Source organism: Pelmatolapia mariae, linkage group LG10_11 (assembly GCF_036321145.2).
Source record: "Pelmatolapia mariae isolate MD_Pm_ZW linkage group LG10_11, Pm_UMD_F_2, whole genome shotgun sequence".
Classification (NCBI taxonomy): domain Eukaryota; kingdom Metazoa; phylum Chordata; class Actinopteri; order Cichliformes; family Cichlidae; genus Pelmatolapia; species Pelmatolapia mariae.
Genome location: NC_086236.1, coordinates 59,798,748 through 59,825,288, shown reverse-complemented (window position 1 = coordinate 59,825,288; position 26,541 = coordinate 59,798,748). Strand labels below are relative to the sequence as shown.

At 40.2% G+C, this 26,541-nt stretch overlaps 1 protein-coding gene across 1 annotated transcript; it reads right to left on the bottom strand.

Moving 5' to 3' along the window:
• Nucleotides 1-1,469: 1,469 nt before the first annotated feature.
• Nucleotides 1,470-26,108, bottom strand: clcn1b (chloride channel, voltage-sensitive 1b). Its single transcript, XM_063484859.1, has 24 exons — nucleotides 26,001-26,108; nucleotides 20,592-20,600; nucleotides 20,114-20,336; nucleotides 18,997-19,128; nucleotides 18,742-18,870; nucleotides 18,469-18,602; nucleotides 17,142-17,219; nucleotides 13,877-13,955; nucleotides 12,024-12,149; nucleotides 10,024-10,108; nucleotides 9,782-9,883; nucleotides 9,235-9,319; nucleotides 7,612-7,767; nucleotides 7,408-7,477; nucleotides 7,214-7,324; nucleotides 5,370-5,583; nucleotides 5,142-5,275; nucleotides 4,371-4,552; nucleotides 4,201-4,285; nucleotides 4,025-4,107; nucleotides 3,697-3,741; nucleotides 3,474-3,578; nucleotides 2,450-2,536; nucleotides 1,470-2,158 (listed from the first exon to the last, which is right to left on the bottom strand). The coding sequence occupies exons 1-24, from the start codon at nucleotides 26,106-26,108 to the stop codon at nucleotides 1,697-1,699; spliced, it is 3,024 nt and encodes a 1,007-aa protein (XP_063340929.1). The 3' UTR covers nucleotides 1,470-1,696.
• Between the last annotated feature and the right edge of the window lie 433 nt (nucleotides 26,109-26,541).

The following is a 26,541-nucleotide window of genomic DNA, read 5'->3' as shown; positions in this document are numbered from 1 at the left end:
CCATTTGAGTACAGTCTCTTCAAATAAACCTGATAAATATAGAAGATTTCTCTTTATGATTAAAAATGGATTTTCAGTTAGCTGGATAAAGTTTTATTTGTTTTATTAGTTGTTTTATCTTCTCCTGGGTAAGCTGATACGGGATTAAGTAACTGGGGGTGCTGCAAAATTGCTGTTTTACACTATGAAGTCAAATCAATAATTCTAAAACTTTTGTTTGCTAATTTTACCCTTCTATAAAAACATTTCCTTTTTAATATTTTAAATATTTCTACAGTGACAAAGAGTGACAAAACCCACATTTTCAGCATTGGGTCTCAATCCAGAAACAGGAAAATGAAAATATATTTATTTTAGCATTTAGCTGGAAGCACTGCTGCATCCAGCCTCACTGAGAAAGATATTTAACTGCAGTAAAGAACTCAAATAAGTTAGTGGACAAATATAGTATTTATTATTTTTTTAAAAATTACAAACCAGTAATAATGATTTAGAGTCACAATACAGAAAATACATAATAAACATGTTATAACAAGTTATAATTTTAAATTAACCTCAATCAGTAAACTTTAAATGTGTGATCTCTTTGACCCATCAGTCAAATTAATTAAGTCTTAATCACTATATTATTTCATTATAATACAATTCATTACTGTCAGCTACCCTACAGGTACTTAAAGGTATAATATGCAGGATTTTCCTAAAACGGTAAACTCTCTCAGTTTTCCTTTACTGTTGTATTTATCTGCACAGACTGATTTCATACATTCTGTTTTTCCTGTTTTCTGTACATTCCTGGGTTGCAAGCATTGGGCAATGATTGTGTAGCCACCAGCTAATAACAACAGGAGGGCGGGATAACATCACTGCCTCTATTTCTTTCCTCATAAATATTATAAAAGAGCTGTTATGATGCTAGTTTTCATTGCATGTTTTCATTACACCAATATCCAAAATAAAAAAGAAATTTTAATAATTAGACTGGAATAACTACTACTGGCTGATGTTTATGATTTTATGGTTTCCAGTGTCACACACTGGGTAGTAGCTACTTAAAAACTACAGAAAGTATTAATGCAATGTTATCTGGTAATGTTATCATACGTGTTATAGTCATTGTCAATACCAGTATATAGCCTAGAGCCACACCTAATTCACACTAAATTAAGAAATGCAGCACCTTCCCTGCTGACTTGTGTGATTTCTGCTTCAGAACTCAATCGTTGTAAAACAATTAGAAAATTATGCTTCATTGCTTTTTTCTTGCTAAAGCTGTTCCCCCCATCCTCATTCTCAAGGCCAAGTTTACAATAACTGACCATTGCTGCATATTATACCTTTAATGACATTAACAGATCTTAATACATGTGATAATCAGCTGTTTTCGACATTTCAGAGATACGCTTGGAAGGTTGAACTTCAGTGAAACGGTTGTCAGGAGTTCAGAAGACACGGGAAAGCACCTGAGATTTTAAAGAGTGGAAAAGTGAAACTATCATAAGAATAGAAAAAAATATCCTGTACTAAAAGTTTCTTGAGCTTTGTGTGCACCAGTTCCTCCTGCCCACTGAGAGCTGAATGTCTGTGACAGCCGCAGGTCGCTTTGACTCCTCCATCTAAACTGCAGCTTTGTCTTTTCGGAAAAGGAGTGACATTAAAAGAAGACAAAAGTTTTTCTTCTTGAAAGCCACTTCTCCTAAATGGGCTCATCAGACTCCTCGCTCTCCCTCTCCTCCTGCAGGGAGGAGAGTGTGAGGACAGGGCTGGTGGCTGACATGGGAGAGGTAGGGGGTGACGGCGAGGTAGAGGAGGAGGTGGAGGGGGATGCTGCCTCCTGAGCAGGCCCTTCAGCCCCTCTTGCGGAGGTGGAGCTGCTGCTGCTGCTGCTGTCCATGGTGCTGGGGGAAGAGGAAGCAACGTCACACCCAGGAGCTCCTCTTGAAGGCTTCCCTCGGGAATCGTCTTTGGACTCCATCCTCACCAGCTCCCCTTCCCTTCTGCTACCCTCCCCCCACAGGTCTCTGTCCCGTGTTGGCGAGGAAGTGGTGGATGAGGGAGGCTGGTGCTTCTTGGCTTTCCTACTGGTGTCTCTGAAACTGGCCAGAGGGGGACGAAGCCTCACCCCGCTCCGAGTTGAGCCCTCTATGGCTTTCTGCAACTGTTACAAGAGTGAAAGAGGTTTAAACATCCACAGAAGCAAAAAAAAACAAAACCCAAACATACCACGAAGCAGAGCAACAACATAAGATCATTAAAGTGAACATCCAGCGAGATGAGTTGTGAGGGCGGTTAGTGGAATAACTGCATGAATCAGAGCGTAAAGAATGATGCACGCAGTGACAGAACAGCTCACAGCTCCTCATGCCACATTACCGGATCAAACCCAGAGAGGTGACAAAAAAACAAGCCGATAAATTAAAACAAAATGAAAAGCAAAAAGTGACTTTACCTCTTTCAGTGCCACAACACCCACCAGCTTACCAATGCTGGTGACATAGGCGTGACTGAGACCCAGCAGGGAGAACAGAGTGTGGGTCTGAGTAATGAGAGAGAGGACACGATCCAGTCAGTGTTAGATGTGCTGTACTGTGACAGTGTTCTGCTTGCATGACTGCACTGTTTCTCATAAGCAATTTTTCTGCAACAAAAGAGGAAATACATGGCTTTGCTACATAGATGTATAATAAAAAAAATCAGGTTTCAAAGTTTTATCATATGGACAAAGAACAAACAGTGAGTGGTAAATAAACAAAAAAATATCCCCAGACTCTTAGGCCAAGCTGAAACAACTCTAATGTTTCATTATAGCTTTTAGAAAGCTCCTTTAGAGCTACGGTTGGTAGACAGGTGGACTTGGTGTGCACTTAGAAAACTGAAAACTGAAGTTGGGACAGATGAATCAGCAGTCAGAAAAACTTAAGAATAAAAATGTTTGATTGTGCTGCACTGCTGCATCTCCTTCTCATACCCATACTCTCTGACAAGGCATTCTCTTGTTCATATAAAGGACATCCTGGCAAAAATTTCAACTTTATCATGCGTTAGTTTGACATGTTGGAAAACTTGTCAAACTAACACAAAGGTTAAATAAAAATAGTGCTCTAAATACTCATATTTTAGATGTTTTACACTTGTATGATGTTAGTGATGTCAAAAATCCTTAATTGGATCATCTCAGGAACACAACTATGGAGCTCTGGGCACAAAAACCTTACCAACCTGGTTTTTGACCTTTTGTCTGCCAGTCACACACAACAAAGCTGGCTCAAAGGAAGCATAGCATTTATGGGAGAGAGGTTAAACAGTTTATTTCAGACAGAAGATGAACTTAGATATAGTTTCAATATAGTTTGGTTATGAAGATTTTGCATATTCCTCTCGTTTCCAGTCTGTGAGCAGAGATCATGACATGAAAATAAGTCATAGCTGTAAGTGTGCAGAACCAGTATGTGTACATGATTTTTGATGGTCACCTTGTGCAGAGACGTTCTTTCCACCAGCTGAAATGGAGAGGGGTCTATGCGTATCTGCTCCATATCAATTGGTTTGTTCAGCTCTGCCTCTTCCCAGGCTTTGATCTGCAGCCAATCACAAAGCAGAGAGATGAAGGCGCAAACATAGGTTATAATTATTGATTAGAGTGGTTTGTTGGTCCATCGTTGAGTATGGGGCTGCGCAATCAATAGTGTAAAGTACCTCCTCTGGAGACATGGTGTCAGTCAGCTGAGGGGTTGTGGTCTCCTGAGAAAAGTGAAGAAAGAGATGATAGACCAAATGATGAAAAAGAATGATAGATGCCCCCTGCTGGTTTTAAAGTATTACCTACTGCAAAAGCTATCACTAGGTCAGCTTCAGGTTATGCCCCCACCCCCCTCATCACATTATTGAGGCTGGCTTAGACTGCCATGCTGGACTGATATCCGTGCCTTAGCTGTCACTGCCAACTCAGTAGCAGATCACTGATGCACTGCTTCTTTGAATGTTTAGCCTCAAAGCAATGGATACATAAGGTTGATCCCAGTACCTGAGTTTCTGTCTGGCCTGACAAAGACGTGGAGGAGAAGAGTCTTTGAAGGGTCCTCCTGACAGATGGCAGCTTGCGCTTGTCTGGGGACGTGGTATGGCAACGCATGTCAGAGTAGAGACAAGTGACATGGATGAGTGAACCTGTCCTTGTATGTAGTGGAAATAACGTGTTACCTGAGTCTGTGTGGTTGGCGGAGGGCTCCTGAGGTTTGGGGGCAGGAACGGGTCCATTACATTCTTCCTGCACAGGAGTGGTGGTCTGATGGACACAACGCTGTCAGTAAGGGAGTTGCAGACACAAACAAACAACACCTGATAGTCAGGAATAGGTCACATTTTTTCACCTTGTCTGGGCTTTCCTCGCCTCCCTCCTCATCTACAAAGGTGAATGACTCCCAGCTGATTTTGGAGGCTTGACCCGGTGACCTTTGACCTCTTTCAAAGACTCGTCTTTGAGGTGAAAGCCACCAATCCAAGAGGGCTTGAAGCTCTGTCCTCTCAATTGAACCTAGCAGAATCATAGATTCTACAAAAAAGGAAGTTTCACAGGGAAAACGTTTGGCATTCAGGGGGAAACTGTTGATACTTACATGAGATACGCTTAGCACCAAGTCAGAAAAAATAACTTTAAGGTAAACAAATATAATGGTCCTTATTTTCTGTCATAAATATATATATATTGTTACAATGGATAATGTTGACAGTGGCCAAGGTTCCAAAAAAGAGGTGTGAGTAATCCCTGTTAGACAAAAGCTCAGGCTTCAGACAGTAAAAGCTGTTTTCTCAAAATTTTCTCTACTCTTGGCTCGATATGATATCATTAGGAGCTGATATCTCCCCAATATGATCATCTCATGGACACAGCTCTGCCTCTGCGCACAGAAGCTCCACCCACATGTGATTAAACCCTTTTGTTTACAAGGGCGGCCAATCAGAAGCTTGTTTCAGACAGATAGTCAACTGAAGATCTGCACCAAGGCTAAGAGGAATTATTTTGAACTGTTAATCATTGAAAGCTACTTATAGACCTGGTCTATCCCATTAGTACTAAGCCTTTTAAAAGCAAAATAAAGTATTATGACTCACAGAGACGGCAAAGATATTGGTCATCCTACCTTTGGAGTCGACGATGGGGATGGTTTTCAGGGTCGTGGTGTCAAGCAGATGGTTTAATTCCCGAAAGGTGGCTTGAGAAGACAGAAATCTCACTTTGCGCACCATAATGTCCTCCACAAAGATGTTATACTTGCTGGGAATGACGGGATACAACAATAAGTACAGGTTGTCTTTCATGACAGCGGTATGAAAAACAAAATAAGGACTTTTAGGTATTTTAACTTTACCTTATGTGCCCAAGGGCCAGCTCAGGCAGGTAGGGTAGCTTCTTCACCTGGATGATGGAGTCGTAGAGAGACGGCTGTAGACCCTGCGCCACCATATTAGCTAAGATGACGGCCACCATCATGGGTAGGATGTGGGAGATTTGACCAGTGAGCTCAAAGCAAATTACTGCTGTGGAAACTGTATGTGTGACGGCCCCCGTCATTGCTGCTGCACCTTTGGTAGAGGGTGTGATATAATTCCTCCTGATTATTGTACATCATCATTTTCAGAGGAATGGTTTTGTTTGTTAGTCCACTTAAAACTGACCCATGAGTCAAGCATTAAAAAAAAGACACAAAATAAACCTGTTTTGTATCTACAACTTAGCAAAGAGTCAATTTTAAATTGTATCTTTAGACACTTTGTTACTAGAAACCTTGAGTTCAATCTGCAAAAAAAAATGCCCCAAATAACCCAGACATGAAGTCTATCTGAAAGTCATGCCCTTAATAAAGAGAAAAATATTCAGTAACGATCTGACACAGGACCTGATAAATGTCCTTAATGCCCTTCAGATGATCATCTTCTGTTCACCGAAGCAAAAATGGACACAGAGGAAGGATGGCTGTCAAGAAGCCATTATTAAGGAAGGGAAACGGGGAGAAAAGGCTGAGATATATGAAATTGATGAATCCAAATTGTAATTTTTGGGTCAAATCATCATCTGTACAGTCAAGCCCATAATTATTAATACCCCTGATAAATTTTGACTTAACTTTACTTTTATTCAACCAGCAAGTTTTTTGTTTTGTTTTGTTTTTTTGACTGGAAATGATGATGATTTTTTTTTTTCCCAGAACGATGCCTCTTGCTCATCGTCTTATTATCTTTTGGGAGACGCCTGTGATATTTCTGGTAAAAAAAAAAAAACCCACTTGCCTGTTGCATAAAAGTAACTTTAAGTCAAAATTTACCAGGGGTATGAATAATTATGGGCTTGACTGTATATACAGAAAAGGTCAGGAGAGAGGTACAACAGTGAATGTCTACAGCCATCTGTAAAACACTGACAAGGCTCTGTCATAGTTCAGGGCTGTGTGTCAGTCACTGGTGTTGGGGATTTTACAGTGAAAAGTACAGTGAGATTTTGATCCACCATGTAATTCCATCTGGAAAGTGTCTGATTGGCACTAACTTCATTTTTCAGCATGAAAGTAATCCCAAATGCACCGCCAATGCAGTAACAGCACATTTGGATAGAAAATAGAAGAGCCTGGACCTCATCATTATTGAACCAGTGTGAGATCATCTTGACAGAGAATGGGACAAAAGGCAGGGGAACCATCCTGATGATTACTTAAAGAAATTATAAGAAAGTTTGAAAGAGTTCAGACTGTTGAAACTTTTACTTTTAAGCTCGTTAGAATTGTACAAACTCTGTTTTTGGCTTTTATACTGTATTTCAATGTGGTTGAGAGTTTCAGTAAATCACTACACCTATTTCAGCTAAATAAAACAAACCATCAATTAGCTTTTAAAGCATTATACTATTTATGACACAGGGAATCAGAAAACTTTAGGAGCGTCAAGAGTTTAGTGGTCTTGTGAGGCAGATAAAGTACATCTAGTTTTAAAAAACAGGCTTACAACACTCAGTTGTTATCAAATGTAATATTTTGTAATGACTTTTTAAATTATAATTTGTTTATTTTAGCACACAAACTGATCATTTGGCATGTTGGGGGTGATTTCTGCTGCTAAATCTGCAAGAGAATATAAAACACCAAAAAAGGAAAGAACTTTTCTTAAATCTACAACTCTTCAAATAGCCTTTGGGGACCTGGGGGAAGGTTAACAGACTGACCAATGACAGCGTAACCTCCTGGCAGGATGCGGTAGACTATCCCATCAAACAGGATTCCATTTGGGAACAGAGTGGCCATGATCTCCCCGACAAGACGACCGAAAGCAGCTCCTTGAGGAGAGAGATAAGGCACTCTGGTAAAGACAAATTGAACTGAAGATCAGCAGGAGACTCGCATTACAAAATCCTCTTACCTAATATGAACACTGGCATAAAGGCACCTGAGGGGATGGGCATAGTGGTGGAAACTGCTGACATCCAGAACTGCAACACAAAAACAGGATCAAAGTAGGATCGAGACTGGTCCCAGAGGTTTTTCACGCTATCGCACACAGTGCTTTTCAAGGCAATACCCACTCCATACACAATGTGAGGAGGAGGCAAGGAGGGAGAGATACCTTCATGATGAAGAAGAGGAGAAGGATGATAAAGACACTGACACGAGGATGAAGCCACGCGGCAGAGCGACCCAGGCCAGGGGGAGCAGGGTATCCTGAGATTTTGGTCCAGGTGAAATTATCAAAGAGTGAGTTGATACACTCTCTAGGCATCAGCTGCAAGAGGAAACACAAACACACAGAAAAAAATTGTCCTAAACAACGTTTACATAAACACAAAATCACCACATCCTGATGACGCAACATGTTCATAATAAAAAAAAGTAAAATGTGACATGTAGTATAAAAAATATTCAGGAAGAATAGAAATGAGTTATATATGTTCCAGTCCACTTACATTAAAAGGACAATCCTATTAATTTACAATCATGCGACAGACAGCCACACTTTCACAGGTAAGGTTTTAGTGTTTGCAGACTTAGTGAAAAGTCACCTGATTCATATCAGGTTTTAAAAAATTAGGTCAATAAAACCTTGGATGAACAAGAACACGTGACAAAAACAAAGGCAAAATTCCAAAAACCCATGTATGCCTTACTGATTCCATAGGAATCCAAAGGAAATCAGCATCCAGCTGCTGTTGATCAAATGCTCAAGTGATCAAAGTGTGAGTACTGCTATAAAAGCAGACAGTCAGTTTTCTGGTCTGGAGCATTCAGGTGTGTGTTTACGCAGTGCCGAAGTGCAAAACCATCAGCAGTGATCTTAGAGAAACAATGCTGCCCAACAGTCTGGAATAACGCTATTTCCAAACAATTTGAAGTCCATCATTCTACAGTGAGAAAGACTATTCTGAGTGGAAAACATTCAGCTTCCAGTCTTCCCAGAAGTGCATGCCCCAAGGTCAGACCCTGAAGTACTCAGAGAAAATGCAAAAATTCCTAGAGCTACATCTCAGACTCTACTGGCCTCAGCTAGCATGTTAAATGTTAAAGTTCATGACCACGCACTTAGAAAAAGACCGAACGAGTATGGCTTGTTTGGAAGGGTTGCCAGGGGTAACCTCTTCTCTCTAAAAAGAACATGGCAGCATGGCGTAGGCTTGCAAGTGTTCATCTGGACAAAGACTTTCCTTTGGACAGATGAGATCACAGTGGAGATGTTTGGGTATAATGCACAGCACCAAGCACGCCGCATCAACGCAAACAAATCATATTAACTGTAAAGCACGGTGAACTACTTCTTAAATTAAATTAACCCTTTAAACCCTAACCCATCACTAGTGATGGTTAGCATTTTTAGCAAGGGTAGTCAACTCCAGGCCTCGAGGGCCGGTGTCCTGCAGGTTTTAGATCTCACCCTGGGTCAACACACCTGAATCAAATGATTAGTTCATTACCAGGCCTCTGGAGAACTTCAAGACATGAGCAGGAGGTAATTTGGCCATTTAAATCAGCTGTGTTGGATCATGGATACATCTAAAACCTGCAGGACACCGGCTCTCGAGGCCTGGAGTTGCCTACTCCTGGTTTAAAGGGTAAATTAGGTTAGGGTTTAAAGGCCATTTCTGATCATACATGACAGAAATCACAAAACACAGACTCGACTGGATTTCGTTTTTAAAAATACCACCGGAAATGAACATGAAAAAAGTCAGAGAGCTTAAGACTGATTAATTCTGACCTCTCCAGCCATAAACTGTCCAAATCCAGGAGGAAACGTGATGGTGGCGATGATCAGTGTCACTGCACCTGGATAGATCAAACGACTGGGACAACACACAAACAGAGACACACACGAGTTCATTAAAAGCAGCAGTGTATCCCCAGAGGACTACAGTTGGCTTGTCATAGAAATAACCAGTGTGTGTGAACCAGCGCTGATTGTAGAGCTCTCTTGATGCTGGTGCTCTCTTTTCTCTAATGGTGAAGACTAATGTTCCCTGACTGTTGAGTCTCAGAGGGTAAGTGAATCTCCCCATTGAGTGAATAACTGGCTGAAAGGTTGTTAAGGCTTTGCTGCTGTCCTGACCAGTGTTGTGAGACTGATGAGTTTGGAGAGTGGAGCTGAGAAACATTAAGAGGAATTGGATTTAAATGCACAAATGGTTTCAGTTCCAAGAAACAGTTTCTGCTACCAGAGTCACAGCAGTTTAAGGGCTGAGCGCCACATTAATCCACAGCAGCGGGGAGGTCTCTGTTATGTTTCTGCGTCTGTGTGGGGATCTTACTGTTTGGTTAGAAAGCGTGTAAGAGCCGTAGGCCTTCTCATGAAGAGAACCACCTGTCTGTTCAGGTAAACGAAGAATGCTCCCAAAAAGCCACACGAGATCCTGAAAGACGAAAGAAAGCTGGGTTGAGGAGCAAGGATGCAGCTTTTACGTGACTATCGCAGATTAAAGGAACCTTGCTGACTCATATTATTTCAACACAAACACATGCAGGCATGCAAGTGCTCACAAAGTCTCCTCACCCTATTATTGCAAATGCAGGCAGCTCTTGAAGGTCAAAGGGAAAATCCATCCGAAAGTTTGTTTTGAAGAGGGCTGTGATTGTGACTGAGAGGAAGAGAGAAATAACTGTTTCACACCAAGTGAACATGTGGTCTCAGTCTGTCACTCCTATGCTAATACTTTGACAACAGGGACAACAAGATAAATTAAAACAAAGTATAACAATAAAAAACAAATACTCCAGTCCACCTGATGAATCTGAGCCCGATATTTAAGCTCCTTTAGCTGTTTTTATGTCTCCATCCTCCTGAAGGAAACAAATGATTCTTTATGTGGCTTTTTTCAGTCCACAATGTGCTACTATGTAATATGCAATGGGTTCTCTAACTTTTAAAAACAACTCTCTCTGCCAGTTTATTAGGTACACCTGTTCAACTGCTTGTTAATGCAAATATTGACTCAACCAATCACGTGGCAGCAACTCAGTGTATTTGGGCATATAGACATGGCCAAGACAGCCTGCTGAAGTTCAAACCGAGCGTAAGAATGAGGAAGAAAAGTGATTTAAGTAATTTTGAACATGGTATGGTTGTTGGTGCTGTACGAGCTGGCCTGAGATCTGGAATTTTCCCATCCAACCACCTGTAGGGTTTGCAGAGATTGGCTGCTTGATACCAGAGATCAGAGGAGAAAGATCACACTGCTTTGAGCTGATTGGAAGGCAGCTGGAACTCAAATAACCAGTGATTATTTGAGCAGAAGAGCATCTCTGAATGCACATTATGTAGATGGGCTACAGCAGCACAGGGCCACACTGCGTTTCACTCCTGTCAAATAAAAACAGGGACCTGAGGCCTCACCAACATTGAACAATGGAAGATTAAAAAAACCTTGTCTGGCATAATAACATTCAGACAGTAGGGTCAGAATTTAGTCATTGTTTAGGTTAATGGTGCTGGTGTTTTAATGTGTGGGGGATATTTTCTTGGCACATGAGTAACAACTGAGCATCATTTAATCACCGCAGCTTACGTGAGTATTGTTACATGCCACGTCTATCCATTCATGACCACACTGTACCCATCTTCTAATGGCAGCTTCCAGGTAAGTAATGTGCTATGTTACAAAGCTCAGATCCTCTCAAACTTGTTTCTCGAACATGCCTCCACAGTCGACATTACTCAATCCAATCCAGCACTTTTGGTATGTGGTGGAAAGGGAGATTCACATCATGAATCTGCAGCAGCTGCGTGACGCTATCATAATAATATGGGCCAAATTTGGTGAATCTATGCCATGAAAAATGAAAGTCTTTCTGAAGGTAAAAACAGCCCAACCCTACCAAGGTGTACCTAATAAAATGTCCGTTAGTTGTATATTAAAAGAGCAGTAAACAGTAAAGTTGCAGGCCTGAAAACCAAAACAATGAAAACTATGCGCTTACAGATACTTAAATACTTTTAGGTACTTAAATGCTTTGAAGTTTTATACTTAAATAATGTAAATACTGATTAACGGAGCTTCAGTGAAGAAGATTCATGAACAGTGTATTCTGAAAAATCTAACCTAATCTAACTGGTTATGTTTGCAATAGAGAAAAAAAATCACCCTGGGAAAAAAGCACATTTCTGTAATATTTTAACATAAATCCCATGAAACTGAGGTTTGAGACTTTAAAAGATGAAGATTTCCAAAATCTGTTTGGGTAAGAGTGCTATCTGAATTATATATTATTTATAAAATTACACTGGAAAAGATAAATATATGAGAATTTGAAAATATCTAGTATTGTAATAAAGAGATAGGGTCACCTGAATGTAGCTTGTAGGGATTTTAGGCTACAGGGCTGCTGGGCTGCTTTAAGACTGCGATGATGTATTGAAACATTTCAGGTTTATGTAAAGAAGCAAGTATTACTCAGCTGTCATATTCAGCTACTTTTAATAAACAGCAAGCTCAGCTGTCTTTTTTTCAGTAGTTTGTGTGAATCTGTTGAATATGCATTTCCTCCGCTTCTCACCAGCATCCTTGTTCCAAACAGACAGCACCCGGAATATGAAGGCACTGAATGTGGCGGCAAAGTATCCCCGCCAGTAATTCCTCACCGCAAAGTAGGTAGACGTGACCTCAATACTAAACAGCACCCCTGGTGACGGTGGATCAACAGAAAAAAAGGGGAGGAAGGACAGAGGGAGAGGAGGGATTACAGAGAGGAAGAGCAATGAGGATGGACAGTGAGAGAAAATGAGGGGGAGGAAGAGGAGAGGAAGAGAAGGGAGAGAGAGAGGACGGTATTATGAGTTAAAGCAACAAAATGAATTCAAAAACACTTGAAGCTGAGGGTGTAATTATGCACACCAGGAGAACCACGGGGAGTTAACACACATTCAAACGCAGCTAAACACACACTTACATGTAGTCTCGCTCTCTGACACACAAACAGAGACATAATCAGCATGTGAAGCTATAAAACAATAATCAAAGCTGTGTGAAGCTTCTAAAAAAGATTAAAAAAACATATTTTGAGACCAACATTATGTCAGCAGTAAATACATTCTAGTTTGTTTTGTCGTGACTTAAGTATAGTGCTGTGCAAAAATTGTAGGCATTTCAGAAGTTTAGATTCTTATCTGTCACACACCCATCCGCCCTCGGGGAGAGTTTAATCGTCCCAAAATTATTCTGCAGCGTGACAACAGGGCCAAACAATAAGCCGCCGTCATTAAAAGAGCCACATTCGACAGTAAGAACGGGCCTTGCAAAAGACAGTCTGTCCTTAATCCCCTCAGCTCAGCATTACAGGAAGAGACAAGAGACACTAAGACAGACTAATTACCTGACAAACACCTTGGAAAGCTGAGAAGTGGTCAAAGTTAACTAAATACTATTCATGGCATTATCTTTGAAACTTTCCATAATTTTTTTTCAGTGCCTAAAACGTTTGCACAGCATTCGATGTTTTGTTGACTTTTGTACTTTGGTTGGTACTTCAGCTCATGATTGTTCACATTGATAATTAATAAACAGATTATTAACCTGTTCTATAAATGATCTATCAAAAAACTGGGATCTTTACAAAGTTTTTGATGAGAAGAGTTTAATTATTGACTTACTAACTTCAGCTGATTGGACCGTTGAACTGTTTAACCTCTGTTACCAAGGGGGATTTATTGATTTTTAATATGAACCAGTATTGAGTCTTTGAATTACTCACACTCTTTATAACTTTCAAGTAACACTTTATAAAAAATGGAAATTCAATATATTTTATTTGAAATTGCAGTGTAATTATATTTACCTACAAATACTTAAAGGCATGTACACTGCAATAAGGGGGTAAAAAGTCAGGTTTTTACAGGAAACAGAGATAATTGTACTGTAAGTAAATTGAAGTACTAAGTACTAAGTTTAGTCTTGCTAGGCAAGATTAATCCACTCCATAATTTGGCCTAAAAAGTGCAGTGTATTTACAATGTGAGATGGGGAAATATTACCATGAAATTACGCAGAGCTTACTTACGTTTATCATTGTGGTCACAGTCAATGGTTTGGAGGAGAGTACATTGTAAGAGTACATATTGCTTCCACTGAAGGTGTGGCTGACCTGTTTGAGCTATTTGATTGCTCACATGTGTATCTTTTAAAATGGCAACTAAGTGCATATTTGTCACTGGTCTTCAGTGACTGTAACAGTAATGCTCACTTTCAATAATTCACAAATCAGACATATTATATATGTAAAGAAATAAAGACAAGCATAATGTGTCCCCTTTGGGAAACAAACAGGTCTAAGAATCTACCAACTGATCCAGTACAGGAGGACGGTTGGTGCAGAGGTTGTGGCTGAGAGGCAGTGTGGAAGATGTACAGTACCTCCTAGTGGAGTGCCAAAACAGCATCCCACCCCCACGGCACAGCCAACAGTCAGTATATCTGTGTAACCATAAGGGTTCTACTGACACAGAAAACAGAGAGGGAGGGGGGGAAACGGGGCGGGAAGGTGGAAGGATGAGTCACAGAATGAGGGATAAAAGGCAAGAGATGATGAAGGGGGGGGGATGAGAATAACAAGAAACATGAGTGTTGACAGAAAGACAGCAGAGTGAGTCGGAAAGAGGGGGAGAGAAAAAAAGATCAAGGTGGTGAGGACAAGAGGGGGAACCACAGAGGGAGAAATGACAGAAAAGAAGAAAAATGGAATAAAGTGAATAAATAATGTTCACTAGAGTGTGGTTAGAAAAATTATAAAGGGGGGGAAATTACACCACGAGGATATGAAGCAGAGGAGGCGCATGCCAGTGTGAGTATACAGACTTTGAGGAAGCAATTAAGCAATCAGGAAGCAAACCAAGTGGTCACATTGTCCTTGGAGACAGATCCCTGCAACTGATTGCAGACTGAAAATTGAAGGTATTACACATGAAATACTTCCACTGATTATTCATGACCTTGAATGATAAGCTGCTGTTTAACTTTTTAGACTATTTAACTTTTTAGGATAGTTTTAAAGGAATAATCTGCTATTCTTGTCTTTCTGCTGAGAGTTAAAGTGCAGTGAAAAGTATTAGCCCCCTTCCTGATTTCTTACCTTTTTTTTTTTTTTTTTGCCCATTTGCCACCCTTACGTGTTTTAGCTCATCAAACTAATTTTAATATTACACAAAGATAACCCAGGTAAATAAAAAATCCTGTTTTTAAATGATGATTTCATATTTCAAGGGGAAAAAAGCTATCCAAGCATGCCTTGCAATTGCCCCCCTTGTTAAATAATGAATTAACTGTGATTACCCACATTTATGTTTTAAAAGCTGAGTTCAGAATGATGTCATCGTTTAAAAACTGCATTTTGTATGTACTCAAGTTATCTTTATATTCAAGTTTGTTTCATTTCCATGATCTGAAACGTCTATACATGATAAAAATATAAAAGAAATGAAATCAGGAAAGATAAATACTTTTTCGCAGCACTGTAGATGGAAAAATTGATGCCATATTTATGTCTGTATGCTAAACATAAAGCTTAAGCCAACAGGCAGTTGAGTTAGCCTAGGATGACTGAAAACAAACTCCCCGTTTTCAGTCTTAATGTACCGTCTAGCAAATACAGCTAATTCACAAGTTCTCATTAAATTTGTCTGAACCATATAAACGACTTACTGTGGGCTATTGTGCAGTAATTCAATTCAATTCAGTTTTATTTATTTAGCGCCAAATCACAACAAATGTTGCCTCAGGGCACTTTATATTATGAGGTAAAGGTTCTCCAATAATACACAGATAAATGCGCAACAACATCAACATCGGGGATTCAAATTCAGTTATCCCAACTACATTTACAAAATCCAATATTTACCTGACTTTTGTGGTGTTTAATGGAGCCTATTATCGCTCCATATTTTTATTATTGTATTCTGCCAGAGGGGTGCCACAATTTTGTAGCACTGTCACCTCACAGCAAACAGAAAGACTAGGGGTTCGAAGCAGCAGCAACAGCTGGGATGGGCTCCAGCTTCCCTGCAACCCTTAATTGGATAAGTGGGGGAAAAAAATGGATGGATGAATGAAGTCTACTAGAGCAGATCTTCATGACTGAGAGAGCAAACTAATCCTTATTTATCTTATTTAGCTGGCCCCTCAGCTCCTAAACAAGCCTCATTAGCTCCAATCCCCCTCCCTTTAAAGCAGCTATTTTTCTGATTTGCTACCATTTACAAACAAAAGGTTTGAGGAACATCATACTGTCATATTTTCAAGACAGACAAGACAGAACAGTAAGTGCCCCCTTTAAAAGCCACCTCATGATTTAAGGAGGCATCCATACAAAACATCCATACAGGGCAATTTGATTATCTGCACATGTGCACAGTTGTCAGCAAAAGCAAAGTGGGCCTGCGCTCCATATTTGTTTTGTATTCTACATCCTTGGCCCCGACTGTTAATTTTTATTTCTTATTCTGACCTTTGCATCACGTCCAATCAAAAAGAAAAGAAAAGCAGCTCTTGTGCGATTTAGCTTTCATATTTTCTAGAGTTTAAATGTGGATTGTGTCAGACTATAACCTTGTGAAAACACACTATGTTTCAGTAGCACAAAATGTATGCAAATGAAGAGCCAGCACCTTTAAAATATCCGTTGCAGGTGTAGCGTTGATACTGATTATAAATATAAATGTTTGAATAGTGGTTTGGTTCACTTTCAAGTAGTGCAGCACACTGATGTGAGGCCAGTTTTAACCTCCAAATTAATTGTAACTGATGTTTCTTGATGAGGTCAAAGCCAACCGTAGACCTGAGGCCGAGCGAGCAGGGCGGGACTTGCCTCCGATCGGGGCACCGAAACAAGTGGCTACTCCTACAGCACACGCACACACCAGCAGGTCCTGGTTATGGGAGCCATTCTGGGTTAAAGGTCAAGGGTGAATGCAGAGATGAATGAGAAAGCCAAGGGGAGGGAACGGGGGGAGGGAAAGAGGGAGACAGGGAGGTCACTGTTAATACACATGCCAGACATAACGGTCACACTATTAATACAGTGAGACAAACACAGACGAGGCATGAGGGGGCGAACCAAAACAAAGACACGGGAGAAACGGGGACGGGATGGCGTGAGCTGGATGCCAGAGAGACAGAACACAGCCACAGGGTTCCCACTTTTTCATTAGTGTTAAAGTTCTTTCAGCAAATTTCAGGGACTCAAAAGTGGCTTCATTTGAAAATTCTATAATTAAGGATTCAAGAACAAGGACCCTGATATGAATGCTCAACACTGACCTGATGATATTATAGTTACAGTGTTCTGCTCTCCCAATTATCGTCTACCATGGTGCTATGATAACATTTAAGAAACAAAGCAAGGTTCTCAGGGATGTTGAGATAAATGGCATTAAATTTAAAATTAGATAATTGTCAATATCTAGAAATACCTGAACTTTTTCTGTTTTTCAGATTTTAAAAAATAATGGGAATAATAGTGAGAAAAATAGTGGGAACCCTGTAATTACAACAAAGATGTCAACAACACCATAAGTTATTACAAAAACACTGCATTCTTCATTTAAATCAGCATGTTGACTGTGGTCAGTAAAGAGATGGGGGGTTGTGGGTAAAGTAGTCGGCTTTGGTCAGGGGCTCAGCTTACCTCATAGACTCCAGAGAAGATGGACATGAATCGACTCAACACTGCAGCGCAGATGCTGGCAATGTGGACAAAGGGACCCTGGGGGGTGATGGGAGGACATTACTGACACAGATATGAGTGACGTGTAATGTTATCTACAGAGACACAGAGTGCTGTCTGTAAAAACAGAGAGTCTAAACTGGGACATATTTTATCAGAACTGATAAATCACTGTGTAATTACTGGATGTGACACTTTCCATGCTACTGTAATAAGGAAAACGAATGTGGTTCTTTGCTGAGGACTGGAGTAATTTGCCTCAGTCCCGTGAGAAGAGAGCGAGAGGAACAACATGACAGAAGATGATTTATTACCCCCCTCCCAGTTGGAGAGTGAGAGACAGAAAAAGGACTGAAGATGTGGAACAGGATGCTGAATGAGAGGGGATAGACACAGAATCACACAAGTAGTAAGGAAGTGAAAATATGTGTGTGCTTCAGTGCTGGGTTTAATGCAATGCAAAGCAATGGGCTAGAGTACTCAGATTACTCTGTAGTAACACAACCTGTTAGCTTTGCAAACAATCACTTATTAAGCTGTTTTTTAAATATTGTGTTATTATTAACATATTACCACATTTTCCTTCTCCTTTGCAGTGAGGAAAAAATAATGTTTTTCTACATCCCTGTGAATCCTTGGCATGCATAGTGGAATGTATCTAATCCAGTTGTGTTAGTGCTGTAGACTGATGCAGCTCCTGTGTCTGCAAAATGAAGCCAGTGCACAAGTTTCTTAAAAGTTCCCTGTTGTATAAAAGTCTGTGATAAACGGCCCTTTTTGCTCCTTAACCTCAGTAAACAACCATGGTTCCTATTAGTAGATAAATCAGGTTTATGCCTTACACACTATTAGCCAGCAGAACCTATGGTCAGTGCAAATATTAAGATCAGCTTTTGCGACGACAGACAGGGTGGATGTTATATTGCTGAGGTATTTGAATTATTATCATTGAGTGTATTTGAGCTGCCAAGGAGCTCTGTGTCATATTTTTAAAAAACATCTGTAAGCTAAAACACTGGTAGTGAGTCAAACTGAGCAGATGAATGATGCTGGTGCTAAACCTGTCACTCTGAGGGAAATGAATAAGCTTGTTCCTGTTTTATGGTGGAGGAAATGCTGCCAGTACCAACTTGCTTTGAAATGAGGTAAAGTTAACATAGTCAGAAGTAGAGTGGTAGAGGCTGATCTACTCTAAAGAGTTTCCTCAGTTGGTAACACTGTAACACAACTGATCTTGTAATGTAACACGATAGTTTTTAAAGTAATGTTGCCCAACATGGGGGTTTACCTCTTTGCCCACAGGCATCCCACTGCCCAGGCCAGCAGTTAGGCCAATGACTTTAGCTATGAAGGCTTTAAGGGTCAGATATTCTTTTAAGACTACACCTCTCAGAATGGTTTTCAGCTCAGGGATACCAGAACCTGTATTTAAAAAAAGAGAGAGAGAGAGAAGTTATAATGTCAGTACTTTACAATAGACAAAATTAGAAAAAAGAAGCAAATACAGGAGGAAATATAATGAGAGAGGATAATAGAGGCTGACAGGTGATGGAGGACTTACCGATGGCCTGTGGGGAAACCAGGTGACAGAAGAGCGAGGCGAACATGACAAGGATCATGGGATACGTAACCCAGGCGAGGTACTGGAGCGGTACATTGCCCTTAAGCTCCCCATGCACCCATTTATAGGCTGCACGACAGAATAACAGTAGAAACAGAAAGAAACAAGAACAGGAAAAAAGCACATTACACAAAGGAGTACGTGCAGAGAAAAACTGAAGATTTGAAATGGCAATAATCTCCATGACCGGTCTACCTTGCAGGCTCTTGGCACTAGCATAGTCCATACTCCAGCTAACTAGAGCCATAGTCAGTCCCAGAAGAACCAGGAAAATCCAGTCCTCTCCCATTTTCGTCACTATGTAGCGCCGCACATGAGCCAAACAATCTGGGACAGAGAGATAAAATCAAAGAGTCAGGGAGTCACTTAGTGGGATCATGGATGAAACAGATGCAGTAAATAAAGTAAATGTAGACTGATAAGTACAGATTAACTCGGTCAAATAGTCAACAAATGCATGGACTACAACATGAAAGATCACAAAGGCAAAACAGTGTAATTATTTACAGAGATAGAGGCGACACTCCTATAATATAAGAATCTCAATATTCCCTGCACTAACTCCCACTTGATACAAACTGCATATTTATTTTCCTTCTTAAAATCATTGGAATTGGCTGAAACAATGACGATGATGATCCTGATTTGAGGGGCCCTCTAGGTCAGTTTAAAAAAAACTCAGACAAAGCTGCAGTCACTCAAAATGTATTAAAGTCAAAATAGACATTACAGCAGAACCTAAAACAGCACCAAGAAGGTCAGAGAGGAGACTCAACCTCCCTGACACCATGTCAACATAAATACACACCAACAGTTCAACTCTGTGCCCATGTTCACAATACTGAGCATAACTCCTTCAAGTGCTTACTCTAAAGTCCCTCTTATGTCATAATCGTTTGCATTTATAGCCTCCAAAAACAAAAAAGTCAAAATTCAAAATTAGAGCTACAAAATACCTTCTATACCTTAAGATTTGGGTAAATGTTTTGAGTCTTGCACCTTTAGAGATTTTCTGTTTATAACTCTGGGTAGGTTACATTTAGATACCCCTTCGCGGTAGCCCTTAAGTTCAAGTGGTATTAAGTCTAAGTGCCTCGTGTAGCCTGATTAAACTACCGTGCTGCCTCATATTTTATGAGCTCATCATGTTGCATGTAAAATCATAATGTGCAAAGTAACCAGAAATTGAAACCATTAGACAAATGCAAAGCTTCACTCTTTGAAAAGTCATGTAATAAAACAACAAAGTGTGTGGAAGTGGCAAAGCAGCCAAATGTTTCCATATACATTTTCATAACCACATGCTGGTCACCTTGGCATTTGGAGTAGGGACGAGGCTTCTTGGTGGAGGAGGCATGGCTGTGATGCGACTCCAGGGTCACAGGGTGCTGATGATGATGCCGCCGGCCGTGGCCTTTGCGGCCTGTGGCTGCGGTATTGTCCCCTGCCTGTCTTCTCCATTGTCTCTCTGTCAGTAAACGGGCAGCCTCCCGTCGGGCGAAGTTTCCCAGCTGCTCCCTGTACTCTCCGTAGAGCTGTAACCAAGGGGACACACTGGCAATCACTATGAAACGAAAAGCACCCAGTCGAGAAATCATGTGTTTCTTGGGCTGCACAGAAGAGAAACAACACGCTACAGTGGAGAGGGGGGAGAGAAAGAAAAACAGGCAAAATACCTCTGACAACTGAGACTTGGAAGAAGGATAAAACTGGATCTAGTGTGAAGAGTCTTGAGATAACGAGAAAGAGATGGGGAATGTGTGGCGTGTATGTAAGGGATACACACCAACCTGAATAGCCTGACAGACAGAAATAGACAAAACGGGCATAGAGATTGGAAAATCCCCGCCCTGAGCAAAGGCAGGGTCTGGAAAAAAGCCAGAGGAAGATATTCGGAAAGAGAGGACATTCCACACGTTCCACTTCCGACTACGTGTGCACTTTACACCTATGACTACACAGACACCTACACACATGCTGTCAAACACACACACATACATTCGGTCAGCTTGCACCGGACTCGTTAAAACCGTAGAAGCTGTAAAATACTGCAGATCCGGATGCAGCTACGGTGTGTGCAACTGAAACCTACAGATCACATGCATCCCACCACACAGCAAAGCAAGAAACTGAATCATACAGAGAGCTGGCTGCCACACATTTCTGTCTCATGTTCACACAGAAAAGGAGAGCGGCCACATCCAACCATGAGGCCCAACTAGGACGAAAGCTCAGCTAACTGCACATAATTATGTGCTGGAGAAATGAAAGAAAGGTGAGACAAAAATCCACAATCTCATCTTCTCTAAAAGTCTTTAAGTCTACAGAGCGCAAGTTCATTTTTCTCCAGTTCAAGTGCACAAAAAACAGCCTCACATAACCAGTCCACTGCAATACATGACTCACTACAACCACATGACAACGTGACTGATATAGAAGTTTATAATTAATACATGAATACACCACATAGCAGGTGGCCAAGCAGTTACTGCTAGAGGCTTTTGAAAACCTTTGATGCCTCTAAATCGTCTAGGAGGTTATTTTAAATCTCACTAAACACCACAAACCACAAACTGTTATTCAGAACAATGCTGCACCACTAACAGCTTAATACTCCCGTCCTTCAGCCCCGTAAAACCTGAGCTAACAGCAGGAGAAACAAAGTATTGTCAGTTATTTGTTAATATGCAAAGAGCTGGTTGAATATTACCTCCTCAAATCGGGTTGCAAGAGTTTACGTCACGCAGGAAAACTTATATTTAAAGTAAGTTACATACAAGTTTTTCTGTGTGATGTGAAGATGGAAACTGATGAAAGTTTTTGCAATGGAAAACTTCTCCTGAGTTCTGCTGTGATTATTTCTTCCAAAAGTTATGTTTTTTGACAGCAACTGAAGGTACTGTCTTGTTTCTATCTGCATACACCCACTGGACACTTTATTAGACACACCTGTTCAGTGGCACAGGCAATGGGGATTTTATTTATATAATACATTTAATTCATTATATGTAAACTCAGTAGCACAAAAGATAAAAATACAAAACCCATTTAGGTTTACAGTGCTTCAAGGCAATGAAAACAGCAAAATAAAACAATAAAACACAGCTATTGAGTGTAGACCTGTGTGAACAAAAGGGTCTTGAGTCTGTTTTTTGAATGTTGGCACAGATGTAACTGATCTCAGGTCAGCAGAAAGCTTGGAACAGGACTACAGGAACTGAAAGCACTCTCAGTTAAAGAAGCAAAACAGAGAGGTGGAGTGTGGGGAGGAGCTTTGTGAACACATGAGATTACCATCTAAGGCCAAAGTTGCCTGATTTTCTCACCATAAAAGGGATAAATACAAACAGACTGTCAGTCTCTGACTTTTTGGACCAACAATAATATTTCTGTCTTGTCTCTGTTCAGTTCTAAAAAGTTTCGAGACAACAAGTAGTTGATGTCATTAATGCAGCTCATTAGCTAATGAACAGAGGTCAGATCATCAGAGGAATCTGATAGGTACAACTGTATATCATCTGCATAAGAGTGGTAGGATATATTATGATTCGTTATGACAGTACCAACTGGGAGAATGTAAATTTTAAAGAGTAATGGACTGAGGACAGACTCTTAAGGAAACATAAAACCCTCTATCCTTCAGGTATGATCAAGAATCTGAACTGTTAGACCATCTGAGTTATGAAGCCTTTGAATCAAAATGCCACGTGTCACTGCTGTCAGAACAAAAAAGGAGGCTACAGTACGGGCTCATCATAACTGGACAACAGAGGACTGGAAACACTTTGGCGATAAGATTTCCAATGCAACAGTCAGATGGTGGGGTCAGAATTTGGTCAGAATTTTCAACACCTTCAGGTGCTGGTGATGGTGTAATGGCCTGGGGGATCCTTTCTTGGCACATTTTGGCTTCTTTAGCAATTTAAATGTTCTAGCCTACCTGAATGTCTTCTAATGGCTGCTTCTAGCAAAACAAAGCACCATGTCACAAAGCTAAAACCATCTCAAACTGATTTCTTGAGTTCACTGTAGTCCACAGTGAACTCAAAGGCCTCCACAGTCACCAGAAGTCAGTCCAATATAGCACCTTAGGGATGTAGTGGAATTAGAGATTCACATCATGGATGTGCAGCCAATAAATCTGCAGCAAGTGTGATGCTCTCATGTCAAGGAAGGAATGTTTCCAACACTTGAATCTGTGTCTAAAATGAATAATTAGAGCGTTTCTGAAGGCAAAAAGGTGTCCAACCAGTACTAGCAAGGTGTATCTAATGAAGTGGCCAGTGAGTTGTATAAGCACATAGGAGGATCTTTTCCTATCACTTTTTTAAACACAGAATTTAATTTAATTTCACACAAATGTCAGTCCAAGTCGTGAACAATGGATGAACATAGTGAGGGAGATCTTTATAACAGAGAGGATGACTTTGTCACTGAAATTTAAATTAGACACCTTTTTACATGATAGTGTGGGAGAAATGCAGGACTGAAGGGGACTCAGATGGTTGTGCACTAAGATAATATATTATGAAATGGTAGATTATTGTTTATAAATTTGTTCAAATTTACTGAATAAAACATTAACAAAGAAAAAAACCCTCCATGTTTGTTGTTAGAGTTTTGTTTTGTTATTCTGACGATGGAAAGAACCTAGGTAAGGGAATTAAGTAAAAGAAATAAAACATATGACAAGAAAATAGAGCTGTGCTAAAAAAGATATCGTACTGAAGGATTTTTCTGTTGCAAGTAAAGATAAAACAGTCTCCACTCATGACACTGACATATCTTATTTTCCTTTCGTTGTCTACGACCTTAAAAATGAGGAATGAATCCGTCAGTGAGCTGTTTGTGATTGTTTTTTGTCTACACTACAAACAAATAAAAATGTTCTAATGTGAAAAAACATGTTTTGATTTCAGGGCAAACCAGTTTACCTTCACATTTTGCTGCTTTAAAGGCAGTGGGGAACAAGGACTCACATACTTTTACAGTTCTTCAGTCTAGCAAAAGATCACAGAGGTCACTGCTGATTACTTTCTAATTTCACCGGCTGCAAATGTATCACACAAATAACAGTGACCTCTGTCATCTTCCGCTGTATGGAAGAACAGGGCAGGTAAACATGCCATATTTTCATACGTTTATTTAAAAAAAACAGCAAATATTTAACAATATGGTTTTACAATACAAGTTTCTTGATTTTATATGTCAAAGTACACAAATCAGTAAAATGATCAATCGGTAAAATGATGGAAAAGAGAGCTACGAAAAGAAATAGAGATTCAAATTCAGTGCATGCATATGATCCAAAGTGAATTTTGAAGATTAGAGAAAGACAGCAGAGGGCTGTGTAATTAAGTCATGGCAGAGAAAACAGAAAAAAAGAATCAACCTCTGACGAGCTGCAGCCTTCGGTCCTCATGTCTTTACCTGGTTCTCATCACCTGTCTGTTGCATGATGCTGCAGCAGCTCTGTCTCTGTTCTGTCTCCGTGTCCTGCACTGCACACAAATTCACCACTGCACTACACATTAGCACCAAAGCCCTAATCCATCAACATCATCAAACAGCCGCTGGCACCAGACACCATGAAAACCAGGGACAGAAACAACAGGAACCTGTGCACTGTTCACAGAGAGAGGGGAAAAAATGTGACCTCTCATGCCCTGCGTCAAGGAAAAGAGAGAAATAACTGCAGCACAGTTGATGATGTCTTTCAAGCTTCTTCTTCCTAGTGTCTATCCTTGTTGAATAGGTGTCTTCTTGTGTTGCGTATGAACACGGCTGACAGATCATGACCATTGTTTAAAAGGAAATACCCAACTCATTTATTAAAAGTGCACTCCCAGATTCAGCCTGGGACCCATTTAACATGGTTAGATATTTTTTTTATTCTACACTTTCACTCAGTTCAAATGAGATTCAGGAGCCTTGAAGCTGCTGATGGAGCCTCAGAATGAGCCGAGTGACCTTCAGATGTCTGATAAGATTTTTTTTTCACTACCACACTGTGAACCTCAAATGAATTACAAATCCCATGTTGTGTAAATATAATCTTTAAAAGTAAATATCTTAACATATTCCTCCTGTTTTAAAGTAATTATTTTTAATTAACTGGAATTATTACTCAGCCAAATCCCACTTAAGTATAATTTTACTGGTCTAATTACTTTCACTAAAGAGGCTGTGTTTTTGGCAACGTTTGTATGTGTGTGTGTGTCATTCTGCCTGTAAACACGAGAGCTCGAAAAGAGTTTAATGAATTCTGATAAAACTTTGTAGGGGTGCAGAGGGGATCCATTAACATTTGGCTTCCATTCACCAAAGTCTTCAAGGTCAACTTAATGATTTATTGGTCAAAATTCTTAAAAGTGTGGTGTTTATTGTCAACATATAGAAAGTACTGTGTAAGGATTTAAAATATCATGTCACATTTGACCTCTGACCTCTCATTCAAGATCAATAGATTGATCAAAGTGATCAAAGTGATAAATCAGTGATTGCTGCTATTAATTAATTAATTAATTAATTAAGTTTGATATCATTTACATAGTGCGGTGGATGCACCGCCTTCTTCTGCTGAGTTTCACTTGTTTGCTTGCTCAAAATCTCAGAAAGTGTAAAATCTTTGTCGTTTCAATCTCTTTATCTTTGTGTTTTATCTTAGTTTGGGGTGTTTGCATTTGTCTTCATGTCACAATCAAAAACAAATTCAACAAGTGTGAAAAAGTTTATTCAAAAATGTCATATTTGGGCATTTTTGGACTATTAATAGAGAGAAATTCAAGATGTCACCGTGGGCTTTTAATATTTCTGTCGCAAACTGAGCCGCAACTCCTGCATTGTCAGAGAGTCACCTGACTGTGAAATGGTGAGACATAAAGACAAATAAAAGGTGAGAGCAAGCAAGTCTCAGCAAGACAACAATGCCGACTGACAGCGTGAGAAAGACACTGAAAGCCGCGATTTATTAATGTCAGGTGACTTTGCTGTTTTCATCCCTCAGCCTTATGTTTACACTGTGTCGCGCAACCTTGCATGTTCTTTACACACCGAATCTCACAAGGCCCTTAATCATCATCAGTAACCACAGTTTGTCCAACTTTCACATACTTTTTGCACATTTTTTGTTGCCATTGTTTGGCAAATGTGGAATGACCTTCCCACTCTAAGTCAAGAACACAAGGACATATCCCCACCTCTCCAAACTCTCCATGAGATTCCTGCGTAGCTCTCCTTGCTTTTTTCTCGTTAATCTCCGCGGACACACGGACGTAGCCAGGCGTTACTGTACGGTCCTGACACATCTCGTTATTAATTTCTCGTAAGAACCGGAGCTTCTACTGCTGTTCTTACTGCAAGTCTCACGGGATGAAGGAAATCGGAAAAATGTAAAACATCACTCCCTCGGGTTTGTTAAGACTAAAAGCCTGTATTCAAATTACGCCAATGAGCAGTCAGGAGTTTTTAATTTGTTCATGGATCTGTTCTGTATGAGTTGGCTCTAACAAGATATTAAATATTGTAAAATAAAAGAAACTTCAAGTGTAAACAAAACAAACAGGTTTGCAGAGAGAAAGAGAGAGAGAGAGAGACATGGAGAGAGAGAGGTTCAGTCACAGTGAGAGCTGCTGATAGATGCAGAGGTTGAAGGGCAGTGTGACATTGAGAGTTAATTAAAAAATACAAGCATATTTCTGTGTCCCTCGTGAGGGAGCACTGCATATTCATAAATATCTG

Bases quoted from the DNA above. Each gene is read 5' to 3' on its own strand.
- clcn1b (XM_063484859.1), bottom strand. From the start codon at position 26,108: ATGTGTCAGGACCGTACAGTAACGCCTGGCTACGTCCGTGTGTCCGCG. The intron at 3,579-3,696 runs GTACTTTACACT...GATTGGCTGCAG, and splicing joins ACACCATGTCTCCAGAGGAG to ATCAAAGCCTGGGAAGAGGC. The intron at 2,537-3,473 runs GTGACCATCAAA...CTCATTACTCAG, and splicing joins AAAGAACGTCTCTGCACAAG to ACCCACACTCTGTTCTCCCT.